At 34.9% G+C, this 23,886-nt stretch overlaps 2 protein-coding genes across 2 annotated transcripts in view; both read right to left on the bottom strand.

Moving 5' to 3' along the window:
- LOC125061641 (proton channel OtopLc-like) overlaps window positions 1-6,590 on the bottom strand; it is a 39,642-nt gene extending 33,052 nt beyond the window's left edge. Inside the window, exons 1-2 of the mRNA XM_047667160.1 lie at window positions 6,376-6,590; window positions 4,535-4,696 (exon numbers count right to left, since the gene is read on the bottom strand). Of these exons, the coding sequence (XP_047523116.1) occupies window positions 4,535-4,696; window positions 6,376-6,471 (258 nt within the window). The 5' untranslated portion in view covers window positions 6,472-6,590. The remainder of the gene's footprint in view (window positions 1-4,534; window positions 4,697-6,375) is intronic.
- A 1,670-nt stretch (window positions 6,591-8,260) lies between these two features.
- Window positions 8,261-23,304, bottom strand: LOC125061605. Its single transcript, XM_047667112.1, has 9 exons — window positions 22,869-23,304; window positions 19,941-20,098; window positions 17,670-17,846; window positions 15,857-16,203; window positions 13,850-14,015; window positions 13,252-13,347; window positions 12,103-12,201; window positions 10,578-10,789; window positions 8,261-8,627 (listed from the first exon to the last, which is right to left on the bottom strand). The coding sequence occupies exons 1-9, from the start codon at window positions 23,026-23,028 to the stop codon at window positions 8,399-8,401; spliced, it is 1,644 nt and encodes a 547-aa protein (XP_047523068.1). The 5' UTR covers window positions 23,029-23,304; the 3' UTR covers window positions 8,261-8,398.
- Between the last annotated feature and the right edge of the window lie 582 nt (window positions 23,305-23,886).

The raw sequence follows: 23,886 nt of genomic DNA, 5'->3' as shown, positions 1-23,886 counted from the left end.
GAAAAATACCTTTTGTATGGCAATCAAGATTATTTACCTAGTTTGTTAACAATTATAAAAAACCCAACTTATTATTATGTCATTATGTTAATGTTCTTATTAGACATTATGAAATTTCATATGACATTCGCATGCCTTATTATGGCTGATTGTGTGGTTTTAATCAATTCAAATGCAACCACTTTCTACCTTTTAAGACAAATTTGCATGCCATTATGTGAGGCAGAATATGCAAGATTTTTTAATTTTAGATTGTACCACAATAACATTTTTCCACCATATTCTTGAAAATAAAATATTATTATTATTAAAATATTTTAATAATAATAAATAAATAGATAAACGTAATATATTTTCTTTACTTCCCTCTTTTTAAAATGATATATAGTTGTAAATTACTTCTAATCCAGCTTATGTTTATCTATTGATAATATAATCAAAAATGTACCAAGAGACTAGCCATAATCGTGATTTGTCATATCTGTGGTCATTTGCTAAATTTTTAAAGCATGTGACTTCAATGGCGTGACGTTAAACTAAGTTACGCAAGAATAGATTTTTCTACACTAATTTTATAAAGAAGAAAGATTTGATTGTTTGTTTTAAGGTTCCAAAACCACTGGACCGATTTGAAAAAATCCTTTACTATTAGAATTGTATATTATTATTGATAAACATACGCTATATTTTCAAAAAATTTGGGGATCCGTTTAAAAATGTCCTATGCCTATATCGCGTACATTGCGGAAACTATTAAAAGGAGAGCAATGTAATGTACTACAGTTCATAGAAGTCATCAATATCTACGAAAAACTTCACAAAAACTCTAACTATTACATATTTATTTTATTTTATTTTAAAAGGCACACTAACGAAACACTTACAGAGAACACATAACATAGAAAACAAGATACATGCATGTGCATCAATAACAAGTGTGCACAACATTTAAAGGGAAACATTACAATGATAAAGAGAAAATAACTTAAACATTAAAAGTAAAAAAAAACAAACTAGATTAAACAAAAATACAAACATGCAATTTACAATTATATATTAAAAAAAAAAAATAATCAAATTAATATAAAGGCGTGCGACGCAGCCGTGCCAAAAGGCTGATCCCCTACTGGTCCATAAAAACTTATCACAGTATTAGATATGAGAATAAAGGTAAGATTTAGCGCTAAGTGTGTCAGAAACATGTTGGACTTTGACATACGTTAGTGGTAGTTAGACCTACCACCGACACTCTCACAAAGTAAGAAATAAATAAATTATAATTAGGTGTTGATAACAATTAATACTGTATCAGGCTACTAGCTACATAATATACTATGATTTTTATAAGTATGATTGAAAAAAATAAAAATCAGTGGCGCTACAACCTCTTTAGGTCTGGGCCTCAGATTTCTGAATCTGTTTAATGATCATTTTTCAATCTAATAGGCAAGTAGGTGTCCAGCCTGATGTGCATGACACCCGCCGTCGACTTTTTGGGTCTAAGACGAAGAAAGAAAGTCCATTGGTGTACAGCCGGGCATGGAACCTACGACCTCAGGGATGAGAGTCGCACGCTGAAGCCACTAGGCCAACAATGCTCTATAAGTATGAATGAGCATAACTAAATTTTGCTCAATTAACTTAGGCATTTGTTGCTTTTGATACTTTTATCTTTTGAGTGTCAAAGTCAAATCATTTATTTCAATTAGGCCAATTAAATAGGCACTTTTGAAAGTTAAAATTACAAGTTAAAATATTAAAAAAAAAATAACTCTAGTTGCCCCTTCCAAAAGGTAGTTCGGTAGTAGAATGGGCAAGAAATTTCATACTGTAATAAACAAACATTGTTATATATATAAAACGGTGGTCACGGTTTAAGCGTGGTGCACTAATAGTGGTGGTGTTGTAAATACCTAATTCAACGTCTGACAGACAGACAGAACCTACTTGTCTATAAAATATCAAAGAAACGGATGTAATTTAAGGCTAACACCCACTGCATTATTAATATTATTTTTACAGTACATACATGAATGATATTGATATCCGTGATTGATAAGAGTAGTGTTTAAATTTAACATAAGTGCTTGGAAGCCTAAAAACATCAATACACTCAATGATTATTCAAAACTATCACCAGTTCAAAATGAACTGATAAAATAATTAATTTTAAAAACAAATTAATTAACGCTATACACACTGTAAGATTCTCTACGTTTCTTTTTAACTAGCCTCTCTACTTTAATACTTCGTCTCTCTCTTAAATAATAAACGGACCCAAGCGACTTCTTCAATACAAATAGTCCCCTCGTGAGTTGTATTGTAGATTATTGACCCCCCCCCCCATGTAACGCGCCGTAACGTTTTTCTGTACCCAAGTATAGTAAAACGTTTCTTGACCACCTAGTGACCCTTTATAGTTAAAAGTTACCATTATGTGGTGTAAAGTACTGGAAAGTCGAATATAATATAAACAATAACGCGTAATTCAATCCCCGCCCCGTATCGTAACGTTTTATTAATCGTATCCCTTACTCGATTGCGAGGAAGTTGGAAGGATCTGGCCGGGCGCCTTCTCAAGTAATTTTCACACATGTATATCCTTTCTATAACATATTTTCATAAGTATCTGATTGTCCTCCTTGTAACATGTGTGATGTTTGAGAGCAAAGCTATTTTCTAAACAGTTCAAACCGCGTTACAATTCGTTGCCTTCGGTAAGAGTCCTTGGGGGTTGACATCAAGAGTGCCAGTAAAAAAATATTTGTTGGTAAAGACACTTTTAAATGGAAACATATAAATATATGACACGTACAATTCCACGTAGCTGCTACTTCTTTGTGGATTAATATCGATTTCATAACATATAACGTACATTGACTTCCAGAGATCTTATCTATGTGATTGATTTTTAAATTGTCATCGAATAATCATGTTCATTGTTATCATTCATCAACTTTCAACAACTTTATTATACATAAAAAGGATGTTTAGTTAAATATAAAGTACACTAGCCCCCACACCAGTTTCTTCCATTTGACATGTTAACGGTACATGATAATTTCTACATAAAACTTTTATAATTAGACTACTGTTACTTAAGAAGAATACTTTTTGAGCATAGGCAAGTTGTGAAGATGTCGCTTACAATTGTTAGTAATTTCACTTTGAAAGTGAAAAGCGAGAAAGCGTTGGGCGAAGAAAGTGCGTTTTTTTTTGGGTAAATTAGGGTATATATAGTTTGTTTACAAAATAGTCTACCTATTGCTATTAAGTATAGTTGTCTAACTGATAAAAGTTTTGTTTCATTGTACAATTTTGAAGTACGACGAAAGATTTCATATAGAATAAGTTAAGATAGAAAATCTAATTATAAAATTAAAGTAATTTATTAACTATTAGCAGCTACGACTATTATTACTTCCCAAAAATTTTTTAAAAAAGTTCTGTAGTGCGCGTCAAGGCAACTACCGGAGATCTGGGCACGTCCAAGATGAGACTTAGCGCAAATATTGAACCAATTTATGTAGGCATTAGGCATAAACAACCTACTTTGATAATACTTTTAAATCGGGTAATTTTACATTATCTAGTACAAACCTTATCAAAACATCACGGTTATTTCCCTACCTTTACACAAAATGACCAATGACGCTGGCCGATTAATCGAACCGCTTTATTAGTTACAAATAAAAATCGTTAGTAATAATAGTGTTTAACAAATATTTATTTAACAAATTATTACGTACAAATAAGCTTTAAACAGTTAAAACTGATCGTAAAATGAGTCATTTGCTTTGCTGGATTTCTATATCCTTTCGGGTTGTGAATTGGCAGATTGTCATACGATAATCTATTAGTGATAGGATTGATTCTCTTTTTCACATTCGAACACTCTCCATAGCCTCATAGTCCATGGAGAGTGTTCAGAAGAATTGTTTGGGTTGATTTCCGCTGTTTGTTTCAGCGCACGAGAAATACTTCCATGCTTTATCCTTACCACCTCGATGGCTGAAAATCTTCCACAGTACACTTTACTAGGCATTTTTTCAGAACTAGCGAACTGTGGAATCAGCTCTCTGTGGAGATCTTCCCAAGTATTTACAAACCCTTAGTGTTTCAAAAATGGGTGTCTATGGGCAGCGATAGCTCTTCCGTCGGCTTATTTGTCCCTTTATCTTACAAACGAGAGAATAGCACGTTTGGTCACCAGATTAATTATGCACTGTATGAAATCTATAAATATAAAATTTTTATGTTGGTTTGTGTACGCTTCAAAAACTCAAACAAACTGAAATTTTAGCATGATATATAAACCGCATCAAGGATTGTTTTTACCTACTTTTTTATTAATTTTTATTGTTTTTTTATTTTTTTCCCCACAAGTATTGCAAAATTAAACTAACATATATGAAATGTTTTCTTTGTTTTGTTTCTCATTTCTCAACCATTTAATTACAATGTCCACAGCGAAGCGTGGCATGGAACAACTAGTATTGTAAAAATAAAAAAATTGCCTATTAGGATTACTTACTAGTTCAGCATCTTCAGCGTACATGACGCTACGCAATCGCCGCTTCGCGCGGGCAGCTATAGCGGTCTGAAGACTTCCAGATATAGGTCCTGGTTGGGACATTGTCCTCCGGCGCGGTGGTGCTTCTTCCATTGTTGGACTGGCGACGAATGAGTTTTGAACCTGGTAGAGCAATGCTTGTTAACTTTCTTATATAAGATCCGGAAGCAGGAACAATTTTCCCTATCAGAAAAAAAAGGCTCGTAGGAGACCCTTGACACGTTCTAACGGATCCAGATCATCCAATAATAGCTTAATTAGCTATCGACAAATTAATATCATATTAGGGTAAAAAACCACCTTCAACGGGGAAGACTTGGTCCTTTACTACGTACTTCTCTCACTTCAGTGAGCTTCTGTCCGGCCCTTCAGGTAATTGAACACCCCTCGGCGGCCCAAGCCGAGGTCCGAGTCTCGCAAGAGAAGGTCATGCGCTAGTCACGGAAAAAAGCCCATTACGGCTGACCTACGTCACCAAAACAGCCGTGCTGAGCTCCTGAGTCCGCGGCAAAAACCGCCTTAAGAAACGCTCAGTTGTGAAACGACGTCGGGTGATACGGGTGGTATTTTGTATTCTGCTTTGACGTCCGATGATGAAACTCAGCTGCAGGCATTAGTCCGAACAACTCCTCTGAACAATCTCCATGGTAAATGCGGTAGAAGATGCATCTCTACGCAAAGCCAAGGTATCAAGTCGCACGGAAAGTTACAGGTAGTTGATTCGAATAGGTCTTCGTTGTATACAGTCAAGCGGAAGGAGTGACAATAGGGGCCGAATTTGCGCTTGGCTCACCTGATGGTGAGTGACCGCCGCCCATGGACACTCTCAATGTTAGAGGACTCGCGATTGTGTTGCCGGCCTTTTAAGACATTGAATCAAATTTGCGTTATCACATCACGCATTGTGCAAATAACATTGAGACGAAATCACGTGTACGTAACGTGTCCCCCACGATTGTAAACAAAGCTTATTAAGATAAAGTAATAAAAATAACACCTTTTATAACGCTTGTAGTCTAAAAATAGTTTTAGTTGATAGTTATTTATGGATATATATAGATAATAATCGTTTCAGTATATTTAATTATTTATTAAAGTTTAACACATCATACATAGTACTAAATCAACGATATATGTTACAAACTGTTTTATCTTAAATGTATGAAAATTTTAGTGTGTGTAAATGTTACAAAAAAAATTTTAATATATCATATAATAGAAATTTTTGTTAAGCAGAAAAAAAACCAGCAAAACAGCGCTTTAGGTTCGAGATAGGCGCCTTACAATGATTTCTTTAAAACCGATCAGCCCACTACCGAATATATCCAGCTCGAGTAAGAATTCGACCGAGAGGTGCCTGAACTCCTGTATTGGTCTTTGCTAGTAATTTAAGTATAATAATAATCCTATTATATTTCTTGTCCATAGCAAAATCCTGCTAAACTTATTTAAAAATGTTCAGTGTCATGTGATGAAATATTAATTAAATAATCTAATCTTATGATAGAAGCGAAATCAAGGTTTAGGTTTTTAGGAAGATATTAACAATGACATTTTAAATACCAAAATCAAAGTTAACGACAAGTTGTGTAGCAGTTCTTTAGTAGTTTGACGGCGTAAATTATGATAGAATCCGAGTATATTAAAAAGCAAACGTATATTTTAGAATTGATAAAATTACTATTGATCAACAATTGCAGCTGTAAACACTACACACGGCTGTTAATAACTTCAATATAATACATTCGTAATTTTCTATATCCCAAAAATCATTGTGAGATTTTCGAAGACTTAGAACTCACCCCAGGATCAGAGAACAAAATCGACCGTCCATTTTCAATATTTCCCGTCTCCGAAACTTTATCACTAAGACTTTCGTCAAAAGACGAAAGAGCCATCGCAAGTGAATCGCGGTCACCAATTGAAGTGCGAATGTATTAAAAACCTTATCAAAGATATTTATCACATAATTATTAATTCAATTTCCTTTCTCAACAAATAACAGCTAGTGTCCTAATCGATAATTTATAGTAAACTGGTCATTGTTATTATATACTGAATATGAAGTACTTCAGATAATGTTTTCAGTAATTGTCAATTGAAACTTTAAAATAATTAATTCAAGTGTTTGATAGACGTTAATGAATTTATTTGGAACTACTACACTAAACTATAGTGTGCAATGGAGGTAATTATTCTATATTATGCAGTTGCGGTGATAGTAAACAATGGTAGGGTTTGTTTATGTTCTTTTCCTCGTAGATCAAAATCCAAATTCCTTTCACCCATAAATCGTGAGTCATGGTCTTATAAACTAGCTCATACAAAACAGTTGCAGTAGGCGCCGATAAAATACTTTGACTTTATTTGGGACAGGAAGTTCATCAAGTGACTGGACTTGATAATGGACTTAAGTTCTAACTCCCGTCCTTGGACACCTGCAACGCCTGGGGCTTGTGCGTATTGCCCACTTTCAAGGAAATGGTACGCTGTCGTCTTGAAGGCTCCCAGGTCGTATTCCGAAATACCTCTTCTGGCAGCTGGTGAAAGAAGTGGTGCGTGGCAGAAAGGGCCATAAATAGCGCTGTGTGGACGCCAAGCCTAGAGGTAGATAGTATGTAGTATTGCATTCTGCCATTCTGCCATTATTACTTCACATTGTATTCAGTGTCTTTAAATTATGATAATTATTTTGCATTTAGTAATTCTCGTAGGACTAATCTCACCATTAAATATGGTTATATCTTTTTGATTATTATGATAATATTTATCAAATCGAAGATAGATAGATTCGATTTAAAACGATAATTTGTTTCTTTGAAAACTAAGGTCAAAACAATAGAGGGCTTCTTAGCTAAGCGTTTTTTTTGTTTATATTTTTTTATGTAACAGGAGGTAAACGGGCTGGAGGCTCGTGTTAAGTGTTACCGCCGTCCATGGACACTCACATTGCTTGAAGGTTACAATATATGAATTCCATTTTTCAATGTCGGCCAAGTGGCATATGAAACCCTGAGATCGTGCGTTCTAATCACGGCTGTGTACCATGTGTGAATGTCATGAAAGTGGATGAGGCGACAGAGGTATGTCATGACAGTGGCAAGTAGAGATCAGTGGTCTCTACCTACCCTGCCTATTCTTACCTTCGGTAAAAAAGCGTGATAACATGAGTAAAAATTAATGATAATGACTTTAAACAGGTACAGTTAGTAACAATCATTTGCAATAATTACAGTTGTCAAATCGACAGTTGACATTAGGTCAACTGTCAAAACATTCCATCGACAGTTGTCAAGAACACAAGCCATGGTGGCCTATGCTTTGTAAAACTATCATGGAGTTCCTGCTAACATAATATATAAGATTAATAAATAAAACTTCGAAAGGATTTTCATACAATTTATTGACTATATGTTATTATATAAGTACAGTAATCCCCCTAGGTGTTTTCGTATAACGCGATTTCTGTCCCCCATATAACGTGATATGTCCCCCCTATAACGCGGAGATTTATCAAGTTATATGTCTGTAGTGTGACATGTATAATGATTTGTCAAGTCCATAATTAGTTTTGCGTTTTGCACCTTTTTCAATTGTGTTATGAAATTAAACTAAATAACTTTAATACAGTGATCCTATTTTTTAATAGTTAAAAAAACGGTTTTACTAGAATACTACTATAACGCGGTCCGAGTTTACCGCGTTATCGGAGGAATTAAATCCCGTTTCTACATTCGAGGATAACTGTATTGTACTACATGTATTGCATACTATACAAATACAAGAGTTTTCAATACAAAAATGTTTAGTTCGTTCGTTTGCGATTCATTCGTTCATTAGTTTACTTAAAACATCTTTAAGCTCCAAGTCAAACTGAGACACTGGTAAAGCCAATTCCTGTGCTGACATGGAGGAGGCCCTATCTCGAACGACGAAATCAGATGGTACCACGAAGGGCAGTTTCTTTTCTCCTGGCTTCTCAAGGGACTTGAAGAATGGCGGCATCGGCAGATGCGGACGCTTTTGAAGCCACTGGTGGAATGTCTTTGTTGATCTGAAATTTATATACTCTTTAGCCTTTGAAAAAAAAAAATAAGTAGTGTCACCACCTTTTTATGTCTGGGCCTCATATGCCTGTATCTGATTCATGATCATTTGACAATCTAATAGGTGATCCTGTGCTTGACACACGCCGTCGACTTTTTCGGTCTAAGGCAAACCGGTTTCCTCACGATGTTTTCCTCCACAGATCGAGCGAATGTTAAATGCGCACATGGACAGAAAGTCCATTGGTGCAAAGCCAGGATCGAACTTATGACCTCTGGCATGAGAGCGTGTGACAGGCACAGGAGGCTGATCACCTACATGCCTATTGGATTTACAAAATGATCATAATATCTATGGCCCAGACCTAAAAAGGTTATAGCGCCACTGTTTTTTTAAATAGGTATATTTTTTTTTGCGACATTTACCACAATAATCAACTATCTATTGGCGTAACGTATAAAATCATTTCGATAATTTTGAGTTTTATTAAGAACTTAATTGAGATTTTTTTATTTGTATTTTACTATGTACCTACAACCCAAAAGTTTTAGGTATAGCTTTGACAGTCACCTAAGAATTATGAGTATAAAATAAACAAGGCGTATATCGCTTAATTGTGATTGGTCATTAGCTAGTCCAATCACAGACACGCGACACGATTTTTCGTTCCGTTTAACCAAAATCGTTACTCAGCTATTATAATTTCTATTCAATTATTATTTCTTATCAAATTCGTGTAATTACCGTAGATAATAGTAATCAGATTAAAATTTCCATTCACAAAGATAGATATCGAAATAATAAACACTGGATGACGAGTGTATTTGTTACCAAAAAACTTATTTAAATAAGTAATATACACGCTGGCTATGAAATCCTCGTGCAGATCAGTGTTGGCCTAGTGGCTTCGGCATGCGACCCTGAGGTCGTAGGTTCAATCCCCGTGCACCAATGGACTTTCTATGTGCGCATTTAACATTCGCTCTAACGGTGAAGGAAAACATCTTGAGGATGTTTTACACCCAAAAAGGGTCAGGTATTGGAGGCTGATCACCTACTTGCGTATTAGATTGAAAAATGATTATGAAATAGATTCAGAAACTTGAGTCCCAGACCTAAAGAGGTAGTGCCACTGATTATTATTATGAAAATCCGTGTTATGGGCACAAGGCTTGCTCGAGTATCCACACTGAGGTCTAAGTGACACTGCACTACTTATTTATTTATTTATTTATTAAAGTTCATCATACATAATGCTATATCTACAGTATGTTACAAGCTTTCTTTTTTATGTTTCTTTATTAATATTTTTTTTTTTTCTTTTCTTAATATAGCAATTCAGAGCAGAGCAGCCTTGCGATTCTGTAACTCACTTTTCGAACTCGCACAGCGGTTTTCGCAGCGGCGGTCGCAACAATAAACTACAAGTTCCCTCCTTATTAGAATGCAAAATCGTAAAATTTCTTTTAAAAAAGCAGCTCTTCAAGGCTGATTTGAGCGGGAACGCCGCTGCGAAAACCGCTGTGCGAGTTCGAAAAGTGAGTTACAGAATCGCAAGGCAGAGCTACTTTTTAAATTCGACACTATGATTGATTATAATTTTATATTCCAATCATTTAGACAGTATATATATAATGACATCACTGATAAAACTAAGTGACGTTTTACGTTATACGTAGAGCTGATAGTTACCATCTTGATCGCAAGTGAAGTTACGCGGTAAGCTTGCTGTCTGTATTTTTTTTATAGAACAGGGGTCAAATCGGCAGGAGGCTCATCTGATGTTTATTAAACCACATGAAGAATTCGTACCCTCTTTGAAGGACCCTAAGTCGAATTGGTTCGGAAACACTTCAGTGGGCAGCTGATTCCACATAGTGATGCAGAGATTGCCTTAAAAACGTTCAGGACTTAGTCATGTTTTTTCGTCATCCTTTTTTCGGTTAACGATACTCACGTTAGGTGCTGTACATCATCCCATACAGCGGCCATAGACTTCAGATCCTCTGGTATCTTAACAGAATGCCACATCTCCTTGGTGTTATTCTTTGGCGGGATATGTTTGTACTTCTGGGGTAGGCAGGTACCAAACGCAAGCGTGTGCGCAGGACTCGTCTCAGCATGGATGTCGTGGGCTATTTGACGTTTTAGTACACTGGGACACCCAGCCTGGAATACACAAAATAATTATATGAAAAGCAGTGTTGGCGTTGAGGCTTTAGCATGCGCCACTTAACCCCGCCCAACATTGCGAACAAATCACGGAATGAAGGAAAATATCGCTAGGAAACCGTTAACAGAAATCTGAGGCCTAGACCTCAATAGTGTCTCTCGAAGCCACTTCTCATGAAATGTGTTTTTTTTATGGCTCTGGCACGGTTTGTGCATTAGCCAGCGTCAAGTATAAGATTTTTTATAATTCGTGCTTTTGCCTTAGAAATTCGACCATGTCCTCCATGTACGTACGTACGGGAATCGAACCCGGTACCACTCACCTAGCTGCATGATTTTATTTATTAGCGTTCCTTTTTAGTAAATACATACCAACATATGGAATATTTTGCTATGCTTTGCTACAGACTGTACGCTTTCCCGAAATAAAAAGGTAATAAATAAAATTTTATATTTTCCAATTTTTCTCTCCATAAAAACCTTCTTTAGAATTCAAAGAATTAAATAAAACTCGAATTGCAGCAGACTTCGAGTTTTGCGCTTACAAAATTGCAATTTTGCGATTCATTTTTATTTATATAGATAGCAATACACAATATCATGGTGATCCCTGCGATAACCAGTTAGAAATTAATCAACGTTTATAAGTTTAGGAAAATTACTGATATCAGTTTCATTTTTCCATTTTCGAAAAAGAAATTGTAATTAAAATTTATACATGTAGGTATATATAAATATTAAGTTTGAAAAGAGCTGAGAATCCTGACACAGGTATTTTTTTACTTAATAATTCTTACACATTCTAATGCATACATATAGTGAATAAACACATTTTGTATTTAACTTATATTATTTATTCCGACAGGGATAGGTATGTTTGGGGCATTAGATTGGTGTGCAGGGATGTAGTAGGTAGAATTGTAAATATTTGGGTTTCATTCAGAGATGCGCAGGAGTCGTTTTGAGATTTTAAGAATTTTTTTTTTAAAGACAATTCACACCAATTGACTTAGTCCCATGCTAAGCTGGTGAAGCTTGTGTTATGGGTACTAGGCAACGGATATACATACATATTATAGATAGACAGACATATAAATACATATTTGAACACCCAACACCAATTGCTCATCACATCGATGTTCGTCTCAGCCGGGGATCGAACCCGGGACCCATGGATTCGCAGTCAGGGGTACTAACCACTAGACCAATGAGTCGTCAAAAGAATTGATACACTCTTTTCTTGAAGGAATACTGCCAATTACTTACGCTAAATTATAATATCTCTTGTTTATACCTATATCAACACAAACCTTTTTAGCTCCAACATAGTCGGCAACGCTTTGCAACACGCATGGGAAAATCCTCGGATCAAGAACAAGCCCTCTTGAAGCGTGTTCGTCGAACCAAACCTGCAAACATAAGTTTTAGGGGAATCTGGTAGACCAATGTAATTCTATAGGGTAGTGTTGGACTAGTGATCAGCGTGCGACTCTCATCCCTGAGGTCGTTGATTCGATCCGCGGCTTTGCAATGGACATTCTTTCTATGTGCGCATTTAACATTCGCTCGAACGGTGAAGGAAAACGGCTTATCTTAACCCCAAAAAAGTCGACGGCGTGTATCAAGGCACAGTAGGCTGATCACCTATTTCTCTGCAAAAATCTGCCCAGACCTAATATTTTTTTTATGTTTACTATGACGTTTAATCTCTATTGAGAAGAGCCATTAATAGAAAGAGGACGTAGTGACAAATCGAAAAGTAATGCTGAGGAGGTTTGGCCATGTAGAACGGCTGAATGAGAAGCAGCTAGTAGGATATACAAGCAATTGTTGTAAAGTCGGCTTGGGCCTACCCTTGTCGAAGAATCCTGAACTAATAAGGGACAAGTTAAAGTACCCATAATCGACGATAACTTCAAGGAAGGTGATTAAATAGTTTGATAGCCATGGCGTAACAATTTTTTGCAATCGTGGTGCAACATGCAGGCACTTTCAGTCGTAGATACAAGCAAGTTTATTTAAATGTTTAGAATAATTTTGGATGCTTTTTTCACATTTAGTTTACTTATATAAATAAATTTGTAATATAAACCTTTTGAGAATGTAAGTGCATGCTCCAATTTCACCATGTCTCTTGCTGATAGAGGACAAATCTTTGTTTTTAATTTTTTTTTTATTATTTATTACTTAAGGTGTCATGTGGAACATGGTGTAATGGTTGCAGCTCCTTACAAACGTTGTGTAAAAAAAAAAACTTGGCGATTAAAAGGAGTGGCGGAGAGTTCATTGCCAGTTCTATTCTTTCATTCTACGCCCTTGATTTCAGGACTGGCAGTAAATGTAAAATTAGAAGCATTTTATGTATATTTCTTTTTTGACGTTCATAAGTGTACATTGTGTTACCTATACGAACAAATGATTTTTTGACATTGACTTTAATACACAAACAAAATGCTTACTTGAAATAAGTCTTCAATATCTTCGGGGCGTTTAATTTCACTCTTGAACTCCACATTTCCCAAACCAACCCACCATTCGTAGAATTCTTTTGCGATCTGTTAAAAAACTATGGTTCATAATTTCCGTCATTCCCGTGATATTACTGTAATGTTATCTAATTTATAAAATTCTCGTTCCCATACTCCTCCGAAACGGCTCGAATCTTATGATTTTTTTATGCACATTCAGTTAGTCTGAGAATCGGCTACTATCTATAATATCTTTCAAAATTTAATTTTTATTTTTTAGAGATTTTTTTTTGTTTTTATTTTTTTATCATACATCATACAAAAATATGTACAAACAATCCTTAATTTTCATCTACCCTCTACGATCAACCCCTATTTTTTATTATTGTAGATCCTTATTTTTATTTAACTACAAAAATGTTTCCTAGAAATAATACACATGGCAAAACAACTTTTGCCGGGTCAGCTAGTCTTATAAAATTTTCTATTAAATTTTATACAACTGAGAAATATACTCAAATAGTTAAAAAATATTACGTACTGCAAATTAACTTATGTATTTATTAGTAAGATTAAACAAATTTTTCACCTTTTTAGTTAATATCTCCGCTTTCTTACTAAACTCGTCTGAGGCGGAAACCTCAAAGCCTTTCTGTTTGTATTTTGAGTTCCACTTAATCATATCTGTTTCCGACTTAGAACAGTAAAGCATATCAAAGTGCGGATTTCTCACTATCTTTCGATATGGAGTTTTTCTGGAACGTTACTTTAGTACCGTTTTTGGCGTATCAAGTGAAACAAGAAAAGAGCGTACCAATTCTTGAAAGGCCGGCAACGCACTTGCGAGCCTTCTGGCATTGTGAGTGTCCATGGGCGGCGGTATCACTTAACATCAGGTGAGCCTCCTGCCCGTTTGCCTCCTATTACATAAAAAAAAAACAATAAATCTGTGGCGCTACAATCTTTTTAGATCTGCCCTGCGATTCTGTAACTCACTTCACGAACTCACACAGCGGTTTTCGCATCGGCGGTCGCTCTCAAATCAGTCGTGAAGCAGTCATTTTATGATTTGGCATTCTGATAAACAATAAAGTACAAGCTCCCACCTTTTCAGAATGCCAAATCATAAAATGACTGCTTCACGACTGATTTGAGAGCGACCGCCGATGCGAAAACCGCTGTGTGAGTTCGTGAAGTGAGTTACAGAATCACAGGGCTGGGCTAGAGACTTCTGTAACTGTTTCATCATATATAATGCTATATCTACAGTATATGTTACAAGCTATCTATTCTAAAATACATGACAATTATGGTAAACTATATGTTACAAACTATATATTTAATATGTAAGTAATAACTGTAGTAACTGAAGAGCAGTGTTGGCTTAGTGGCTTCAGCGTGCGACTTTCATCCCTGAGTTCGTAGGTTCGATCCCCGGCTGTGCACCAATGGACTTTCTTTCTATGGGCACATTTAACATTCGCTCGAACGGTGAAGGAAAACATCGAAGCGGCTTACCTTAGACTCAAAAAGTCAAAAGCGTGAGTCAGGCACAGGAGGATCACCTACTTGGTTTAATTGAGAAATAATCATTAACAGATACAGAAATCTGAGGCCCTGACCTAAAAAGGTTGTAGCGCCACAGATTTTTTCTGTAAATAAGGTGAAAAACATCATTGTTTGAAGTGAAACTTCTTTAGCATGAGGGTAAAATTTTTACGGATGAAACGCAATAATAATAATATAAGCGTTACAAAGATGTGCAGCGTTTTTGTCAAAGAAAAGGGAGAGAGCGATTGAGACCAATTGAGGGAGAGTGAGAAGGGCGAATTACCTTATAGAAATTCTATTTTTAACATAAACATTTCGCAGAGAATTTATGAAATATTTGTATTTTATCTTTTATGCAAAATAATTTATTGAAATCTCAAATGACGAATTGTAAATTAAAATGCCACGTGTTTTTATTATCGAAGAAAAAAATTAAAAAAAAGAACAATTATTATTTGTATTAATTTTCGACACTTTTAATATTTTAATGACAATTAAATTCATTAAATTCCTAACATATCTTCCTTTTTCCCTCCCTCTAAGTCTCGAAAATCCAAAGTTTTAGATTTGTATAAATATGAACAAGACTTAAAAATTTGATAGCCAAAGAAATTTCACTTCTGACATGTGTACTTTGTACGCACGCACTTTTTTGAAGTTATACTTCTTTAGGCGCGTTATGAAAAATTGATGAGCGTGAAATTTTACGATGCGCGCGCACCGTGACACAAAATTAACAGAATGAATTTGCCCACGGAAGATGCTACGGCATTGGACATAATTTAAAAACAACATTCGAATAATAATAGAATTTATGTTACACTTAATGTAACAGAATAATAATAAATATTTATTTATTTAATTTTTCAAATGTAAACTGAACTTTATTGACTATAATGACTCCTTTTCCAGTCTTTGATTATTTAATTGTAATTAATTATTTGCATGCAATCAAAAACTATTTTTAATAATGCCAAAGAAGTATAACTTCTTACGCGCGTACATAAGTACACGCACCCTTTTTTTAATTCAAATTCTGAGATACCTTTCCGCTTTCGACTTGGCGTGTACAATTAAATCGTCTAAAGTATTCGCCGGTGAATCATCATCAGCCATCGACATTTCGGACCTTGCCCTAGACTGTCTTGACATTGATCTCACCACATTTTTGGACATAAGCCGAGAGAACGATTTGGACATCGACTTCCGCGCTCTAGTCGTACTCATAGACTTGGAGCGTGTCATTGACTTGGACCGCGATGACCTCCTCAAGTCGGCCGATTGTGTGGATTCGCTCCAAATTGATTGCTCTTCTATACCTTCCTCTTCTTCAACATCATCATACATTGAATCATCGAAATCTGTAGTCGAGAATGTTGTTTGCATGCGACTCTGAAAACTCGTACTTTTTAGGTATTATATTATATTATACCAATTCGACTTAGGGACCTTCAATAAAAGAGCGGATCAAGTCTTAAAAGGTCGGCAACGCACGTGCGAGCCTTGTGAGTGTCGATGGGCGATGGTATCACTTAACAGATGAGCCTTCTACCCGTTTGCCTCCTATTACATAAAAATATATATATAATAAATAAACTTGAACGTTAACTAACATATAAACATTTATATTTTAAATTCTAAATGCTCTTCTGCTATATTGTATCTTGACTAAAAATTAAAAAAAAAAATGTGTAGACGTAGGTAGCGATAGTCGCATTCGTGACTTGGTAAAACTATTAGATTTTTACAATGATAATATATTTTAATATTGTGTAATAATGAAGCGGCTTAGCAAAGTGTAACTCATAGAGATAATTAATTAGAGAATATAAAACCTATATAATGTAGTTAATTGTTTTTGGATTTAAAAAATGTAATAATTGTTTAACGAACTTGTCTTAGCAAGATTGCGATCAAGAATTTTACCTGTTAATCTTTCCTATATATATATATATAATTATTAATTAGTTTTTTTGCACTCATTACTGTTTATGATTATAATATTAGCTTGCTTAGCTTGAATGGAATTCTATCGGTAATTCTGTTGCATATATTTTTTATGTAAAATTAGTATTGTCTTTTATTGACATAACTTTTACACATTTAATAAAACAATTTTTAACCGGATTGAAGTTATGTATTTACAATTATTTTTCATAATTTTAAATTTAACCGACGTTTCGCGTGCTTTACAGCGTGCGTGGTCACGGTGACTGAAGACAAAAGGTGTTGAAATAATCGAGATAAAATCTCAAGATAAACAATCCGCGAAAATAGAGGACACCGTGAGCCATTTCTGCCGAAAACCCTCCATCTTTTAGTCGATACCAACTCCGGGAAATAAATACAGATTATACAACTTTTTCTACAGCTGTGATAATTTTTGACATTCAACTAAAATGACATGTAAGAAAAATAGTTTACGTGTTCAGAAGGCGTCCAAAGTATCTCAAATTGGTCTTGTGAATTACTATATATATACTGACTGATATATATACTGATACTGATAGGATATTGACGGCTATATATATATATTATTTGACGGCTTATTGGTCTAGTGGTTAGTACCCTTGACTGCGAATCCATGGGTCCCGGGTTCGATCCCCGGCTGAGACAAGACATTGATGTGATGAGCATTTGGTGTTGCGCTTAGGTCTTGGGTGTTTAAATACGTATTTATATGTCTATCTATAATATGTATGTATATCCGTTGCCTAGTACCCATAACACAAGCTTCACCAGCTTAGGATGGGACTAGGTCAATTGGTGTGAATTGTCCAATAAAAAAACGTGGTACGTAAAGAAAATCAATATTGGCAGCTAGTACTCTATAATTAATGGTTAAATAGTTAAAATACCTGTGCAGCAGCGGCTGTTGTTGCTTCGTAAAACAATTCTGAGGCTTGAGGCGTGGATGTTTCCGATTTGGTAATATACACCTTATCGTCCCTCGGTAATTCAAATACCTTCGTAATTCTCTTGAATATAACAGGTCCCACCAATGCTCGTACATCTTGATAATGTGAGTCCCAGAACTAAATTATCGGGGATTTAATCATTACTTTAAAATCATAATTGTGGCGTTTTGCGGCAATTATAATCATGTAAAAACAATTGTATATTAGTCGTATCTCGGCTCCACTTAAAACAGCTCCAAATTTTGAATATCTTTTTTTTTATAGAACAGGAGGCAAACGGGCAGGAGGCTCGCCTGATGTTAAGTGATACCGCCGCCCATGGACACTCTCAATGCCAGATGGCTCGGGAGTGCGTTGCCGGCCTTGGCAAATTGGTTCTGAAATACTTCAGTGGGCAGCTGGTTCCACATAGTGGTGGTGCAAAAACTGCCTTGAAAAACGCTCAGTTGTGGAACGGCGGACGTCGAGGTGATACGGGTGGAATTTCGTATTCTGCCTCTTCGTCCGATGATGAAACTCAGCTGCAAGTATTAATCCGAGCAACTCCTCTGAACACTCTCCATGGTAAATGCGGTAGAAGATGCAGAGTGACATATCGTTCTTTACGACTTGTATATTGTACGCCAAGTAATATTAAGGAGGCTTTGGACCCCTTATAAAAACTGATAATGTTAGAAGCATGAAGTAAATGATATTGTCTCAGTTCCCAGTGACATAAGATTAGGTCTTTTTTATTATAAGTGTTTGTGATCAGGTTAGATTAGGTTAGTTTAAAGCCAAAAGGGTCTATAATACTATATCCTATAGGGTTACAGAGCATGCGCCACCACATTTTTGCATGCTATAATACTATTGCCATGTAATGAAAATCTGTAGAAAAAAATTTGGAGCTGTTATAAGGACGTGATTTGACAAATTTACCAAAACAATTTAAAATTAAATATATGAAGTCCAATTGGTCATGATGATACATTTCGTTTACAGTTCATTCTACTTAAACCAATTTAACCATGAAGGCATAATTTACCAAAATATTTTAAAAGGATAATAACATCGAAAAATATAGCACTTCTGCTACATTTTATCTTGTCTAATAATTTAAAAAAATAAACATGTAGCGATAATCGAAATCGTTTCTTGGTAAAATTATTAGATTTTTTAAATGATAATAATTTATTTTATACTACGTAATAAGCGGCTTAGCGTAGTGTAAGTACTTCAGATTATTTAATAGTAGCAAATTTATATTACAAATTAGTTTCTTTCAAAATTGAAATGAAATTATTTGAAGAACATAGCACTTCTCTAGCCAAGCGACTGGCGTCTGTATGATGTACCATGTCTCTAAGGGAGCGTTCAAGTATTACGTAACTTATTTTGGGGGCGGGGGTCCTTTTGTAAAACGTAACGATGCGGGGCGGGGATTGTTACGCGTTATTGTTAATATTATTTTCGACTTTCCCGTACTTTACACCACATAATGGTAACTTTTAGGTATAAAGTTTTACTGTACTTGGTTACAGAAAAACGTTACGCCGCGTTACATGGGGGGGGGGGTCAATAATCTCCAAAAATTGCGTGACGTAATACTTGAACGCTCCCTAAGCACGTAAACAAACGTCTCGTTTTTCCTGTAAATCTCTCTTAAATAACACAAAGTAATGTACATATTTCGGTCAAAATCAGTCTCAGACGAATATAAACTACAAGCCAGTGTTAAGACTAGATAAAACAGTGTTTCCCAACCATTTTTGTAGACTATCTAAACTTCTTATGACGAATAGAACATACAAAAAAAAATGAATTGTAACTTATGAAAGAAGGTTTGAGGAAGAAATTACTAGGAAATTGTTAACTAAACACGGTAAGTAATTATATTTTCAAATCGTAAAAACTGAAATTCAAATAATTTTTCTAATTGCTAAGGTGCCCCTTAGCAATCAAATTGCTCTCCTGTGGAGTGTAGGCCCCACGTTGGGAAACACTGAGATAGACTAAACATGTGACCGTGAGTCTATGACCGTTTTTTGTCCATGTGACTGACGTATAAGTCAATATTTTTGGTTATGGATTTTCTGATAAATTAATTATTGGTATTTTACTCTATATATTTTTTAAAGCCTTTTTTATTAAAATAAAGTGTTTATTTTCCATACTATATTATGGTAAAATATTTTGTTAAATAAACATAAAAATTTAATCGAAAAATACCGTTTCGTCCTTATAGGATAGTTCCAAATTGCGAATAACATTCTTCCAATGAATTTTTACTGAGGCCTCATTTTGTTCATATTTTGATGAAGTTATCTTTCTTAAGTTTTTGGGTTTGTCCCAATTTTTTACGAGAGGACGTTTTCCACATGACATGATAATAAAGAAAGATTAACAAATCTCTCCAAAATAAAATTATAGCAAATATTTTAAAACTAATAGACTAAAAAAGCAATTACTCTTGCAGCATATGTCGTTGATTGACCATAGTTTAAAAATGAATAATGTCAAAATTCTAAAATCATTTAGAACGAAGAAGAAGGATAGTAGATAGAAGAAAATAAATAACCTTTTTTTTCATAATGTCGTATACTTTATTAGTAATCATAACAATCTATTAGTATCTAATATTTATTAGTAAACATATTCAGTATTTAAAATTTTCTTAACCTACATAATAATAATAAATATATTTAAAAATTAATAAAAGGAAATTAAAACAAATTTAAAAAGTTACAGTCATAGTTATCAAGAAAATTATGTATACATATGTTACAACAATCAATGAATGTTGTATTTTGGATTGTTAGCATAAATTAAATTCATAGACACTATTATTTTTGTAGGCCTGTAATAAATTATGAATGATCTGTTGTCCTGCCATCTATCGAAAATAGGTTAAAGTAAATGTAACAATGTCACACATATAAACCACAACAAGATTCTCGCAACAAAAATTTAAAAGACGCATTTAATAAACAGGTGGCGCTGAAACAATTATTTTATTTATTCAGTAAATACATACTATACATATATACACATATACACACTATATATTAAGCAAAAATATGCCTGATAAAGATATAATATGAACTGCTTTTAATTTTTATTAGGTATATCTAGACCTAACATTTAATTGCACTTAATCATAGTATCATTTTGGCGGGAACTAAAGTTTTCATTAAGTAGGTAACTATAGATGGCGTTTATACACATTTTTAAACTTTAAAGAATTCATATCATATTAATAGAAGTATTTTTAGTCATTACCTTAGTAATTTAACTATTTCGATTTTGGCTATCTTCTTAATTGTTTCCACTTTACAAAAAGAAAATTATTACGCAAGAAATCAATTACTAATTTTGATTAGGTATATAAAACTTAAGTAGCTCTATTGTAGTATAATTCTTGTAATAGAATACTTTATAGTTTATACGAAACAATTTATTGCAATGAATAGTTAGAGCACGAAATAAGCCGTTATTTCGAATGAAATGATAATATTTAAATTTATTTATTACACTGTCATGAATTTTTTCCCTGACTCAAACCAAAGCCTAAATATTGCTTTAAGTACCTAAAACCATTAAGTGTATGTAAATTATTTATTTCAATAAAAAATAGCGAAACTTAAATTCAAACTCTATTTATTCAACAAAAAGATCAATATGATCAAAACAATAATAAATATTTTAAAACATTGTTTCACATCTTTCCAAGTAACTCGGCATCCTCGAATGTGTCAGGAACTCTTTTACCAAACGTTTCTGGTTGTGTTAATACCAAAACACCTGCCAATGTACTCATCACACCAAACATCACCGACGGTATTCCCGACCAGTAGTCCATCAAAGGCGGTGTAAAAGACGCAATAACAGTACCAATACGGCCTAACATCGAAGAAAAACCAAGGAAGGAATGCCTATGTCTCGTCGGATACAATTCTGATGTGAACAAATAAAGCGACGTCATCACAAGGCCTGTACAATATTTACCTAATAGATATAAACTTAATGATAAAACATAAAACGACTTAGGCGTGAAGGCAAATGCGAAACAACACACTGCACACACCATATACCCTATCAACAAGGTCACTTTACGACCGAATTTGTCTAACACCAGATATGCCGTCCAAAAACCTGGTATCTCTACTAAAGTTACTAACACGTAATTCAAATACATATTACCAGACAAACTGACAGAATTAATCGTCAATCCATAGTAGATAAATGTGGTCGCGATCCAGTAAATTGGTGTCGTACAACATCTTTTAAGCATGACCGGGGATTTTATAACGCGAAATATGAGATTTTCGTTTTCTGTATTGTTATTATTACGAGGTATCGCGGTTAATAAAAACTTCATAGATTCGTCATTTATCTTACGCCCATTTAACCGTGCTGCGCGCTCCAGCGCAACCTGTGCTTCCTCAGTCTTATCTTTACTTAATAGCCATCGGTGGCTCTCACAAACGATCCAATAATATGAGAAAACTACTGATACTGGTACAAAGTATGTCAATGTTAGATAACGCCAGTTCTCTACAAGCGATGCGATAGCACCAACCAACGCTAAGCCTAAAGTAAACACTGAAGACATCATGCAACCAGCAGGTACACGATATTTAGGCCCAACAATTTCTGCAGCCAAGATATACGCCGCACTGAAAATTCCACCACCGAACGCTGTGTGCGCAAACTGTGTAACGAGGTACATAACGTAATTCACAGAAAATGCCTTTGTAATACCTATTACTACTATGTTAAACGCAAAGAAAACTATGGATATGCGACGGCCGAAATAGTCAGACACAAAGCCAGCTAAAGGAAGAGCAACCATCGCTCCGACACTGTTCAACGTGATTGATAAGGTACGAATCCACTCTTGGCATTCGATGCCAAAATCGTATACAACAGAATTAGTTCTTCCATAGACGAATCCGTCACAGTTCACTACTTTCTTCTTATCAAATATCTGAGCAGGACATGTGTCGTTGTAGATAAGCGATGTATTTATCGGCGCAAATCTTGTGCAGTCCGCAAAACCGGTGTCTGTCTTCGGTACTGCATTGAGTATCCAGTCGGGATCGTATACAGGTGATTCGCCATCACACTCTGGTATAGCACACCGATGCGGCAGCCTGGCTGCGGTGAAATTGTAATCACCAGCGAGGAAACCGGAAGAAATCGCCGGTAACGCAAGCAAAAGTAAATTTATCAGTTGAAATCTGCCAAATTGTCCCACTTCACGATTTAACACTTCTTCGAATTCCGCCGGCGTTTCTGTCTCTTGTTTCTGTGCCATTTTGTATCAACTATGCAAACAGTATAAAATATGAACGTTACATGATAAATTTCTTGGAAATCTGCGTTTATATGTGGTACTATATATTTCCAGTCGGTACAAAGTATCAATCCTTATCACTATATCTCGTCTGGTTTACAACTTCTTCAGCATTTTATTATATCAAGGTAATATAATATTAACGTGACGACAGGTAACGAACGAATACTGTTTCGCACTGTCTGTATATTTATTGAGGCGATGCCCGAATAACAGGTTTAAGCGGGGGGCCTACCATGAATACTCTTATTGCGAGCCTAATGACAACCTACAACTGAGATGCATCGCTAAGTCGTACCATGACATCGAAAAAACGAGACAGTTTATGTTTCCACGTGACCTTAGCGGTTATCAGATTTCGTTCGTTCAATTTGTATGAAAATCCGTACCATGATCCGAAATTTGACAGTTGCGCCTTCCAACTATGACAGAATAAGCGATTCTAAAAAAGTTACTTTTTGTTCAACTCTTTTGTATCGAAATGTCCAAAGAATAGTTTAGAACCTATAAAATTCAATATGTATCTACTATGTCTATGTTTCGGATATTTTGGGGTATTTTGAGTTTAGAAAGTGTGATTATAAATAAATTATTAAAATATCGACGGAGATGATAAACAAGACGGCAATGCCCTTCTACCGACTTTGTAGATATAGAGTTTATAATTTGCTATAGATTAACGACTTTGATTCGTTGAAGATTTTAGTGTACCTACAAATAATTGCACAAACTATGTTCAATAATATTCAATAAATTAATTAGGCATGTCTAACAAAAACATAATTCCCCAATATATCATATTTTATACTAAATAAACAT

Source organism: Pieris napi, chromosome 23 (assembly GCF_905475465.1).
Source record: "Pieris napi chromosome 23, ilPieNapi1.2, whole genome shotgun sequence".
Classification (NCBI taxonomy): domain Eukaryota; kingdom Metazoa; phylum Arthropoda; class Insecta; order Lepidoptera; family Pieridae; genus Pieris; species Pieris napi.
The sequence above is the reverse complement of the archived record's forward strand: the minus strand, read 5'-3'. Positions and strand labels throughout refer to the sequence as shown.

Bases quoted from the DNA above. Each gene is read 5' to 3' on its own strand.
- LOC125061605 (XM_047667112.1), bottom strand. From the start codon at position 23,028: ATGGCACAGAAACAAGAGACAGAAACGCCGGCGGAATTCGAAGAAGTG. The intron at 17,847-19,940 runs GTATTTTTCGAT...CCGATAATTTAG, and splicing joins TATCCTATAAGGACGAAACG to TTCTGGGACTCACATTATCA. The intron at 16,204-17,669 runs GTATTTTAACTA...ACGAGTTTTCAG, and splicing joins CAACAGCCGCTGCTGCACAG to AGTCGCATGCAAACAACATT.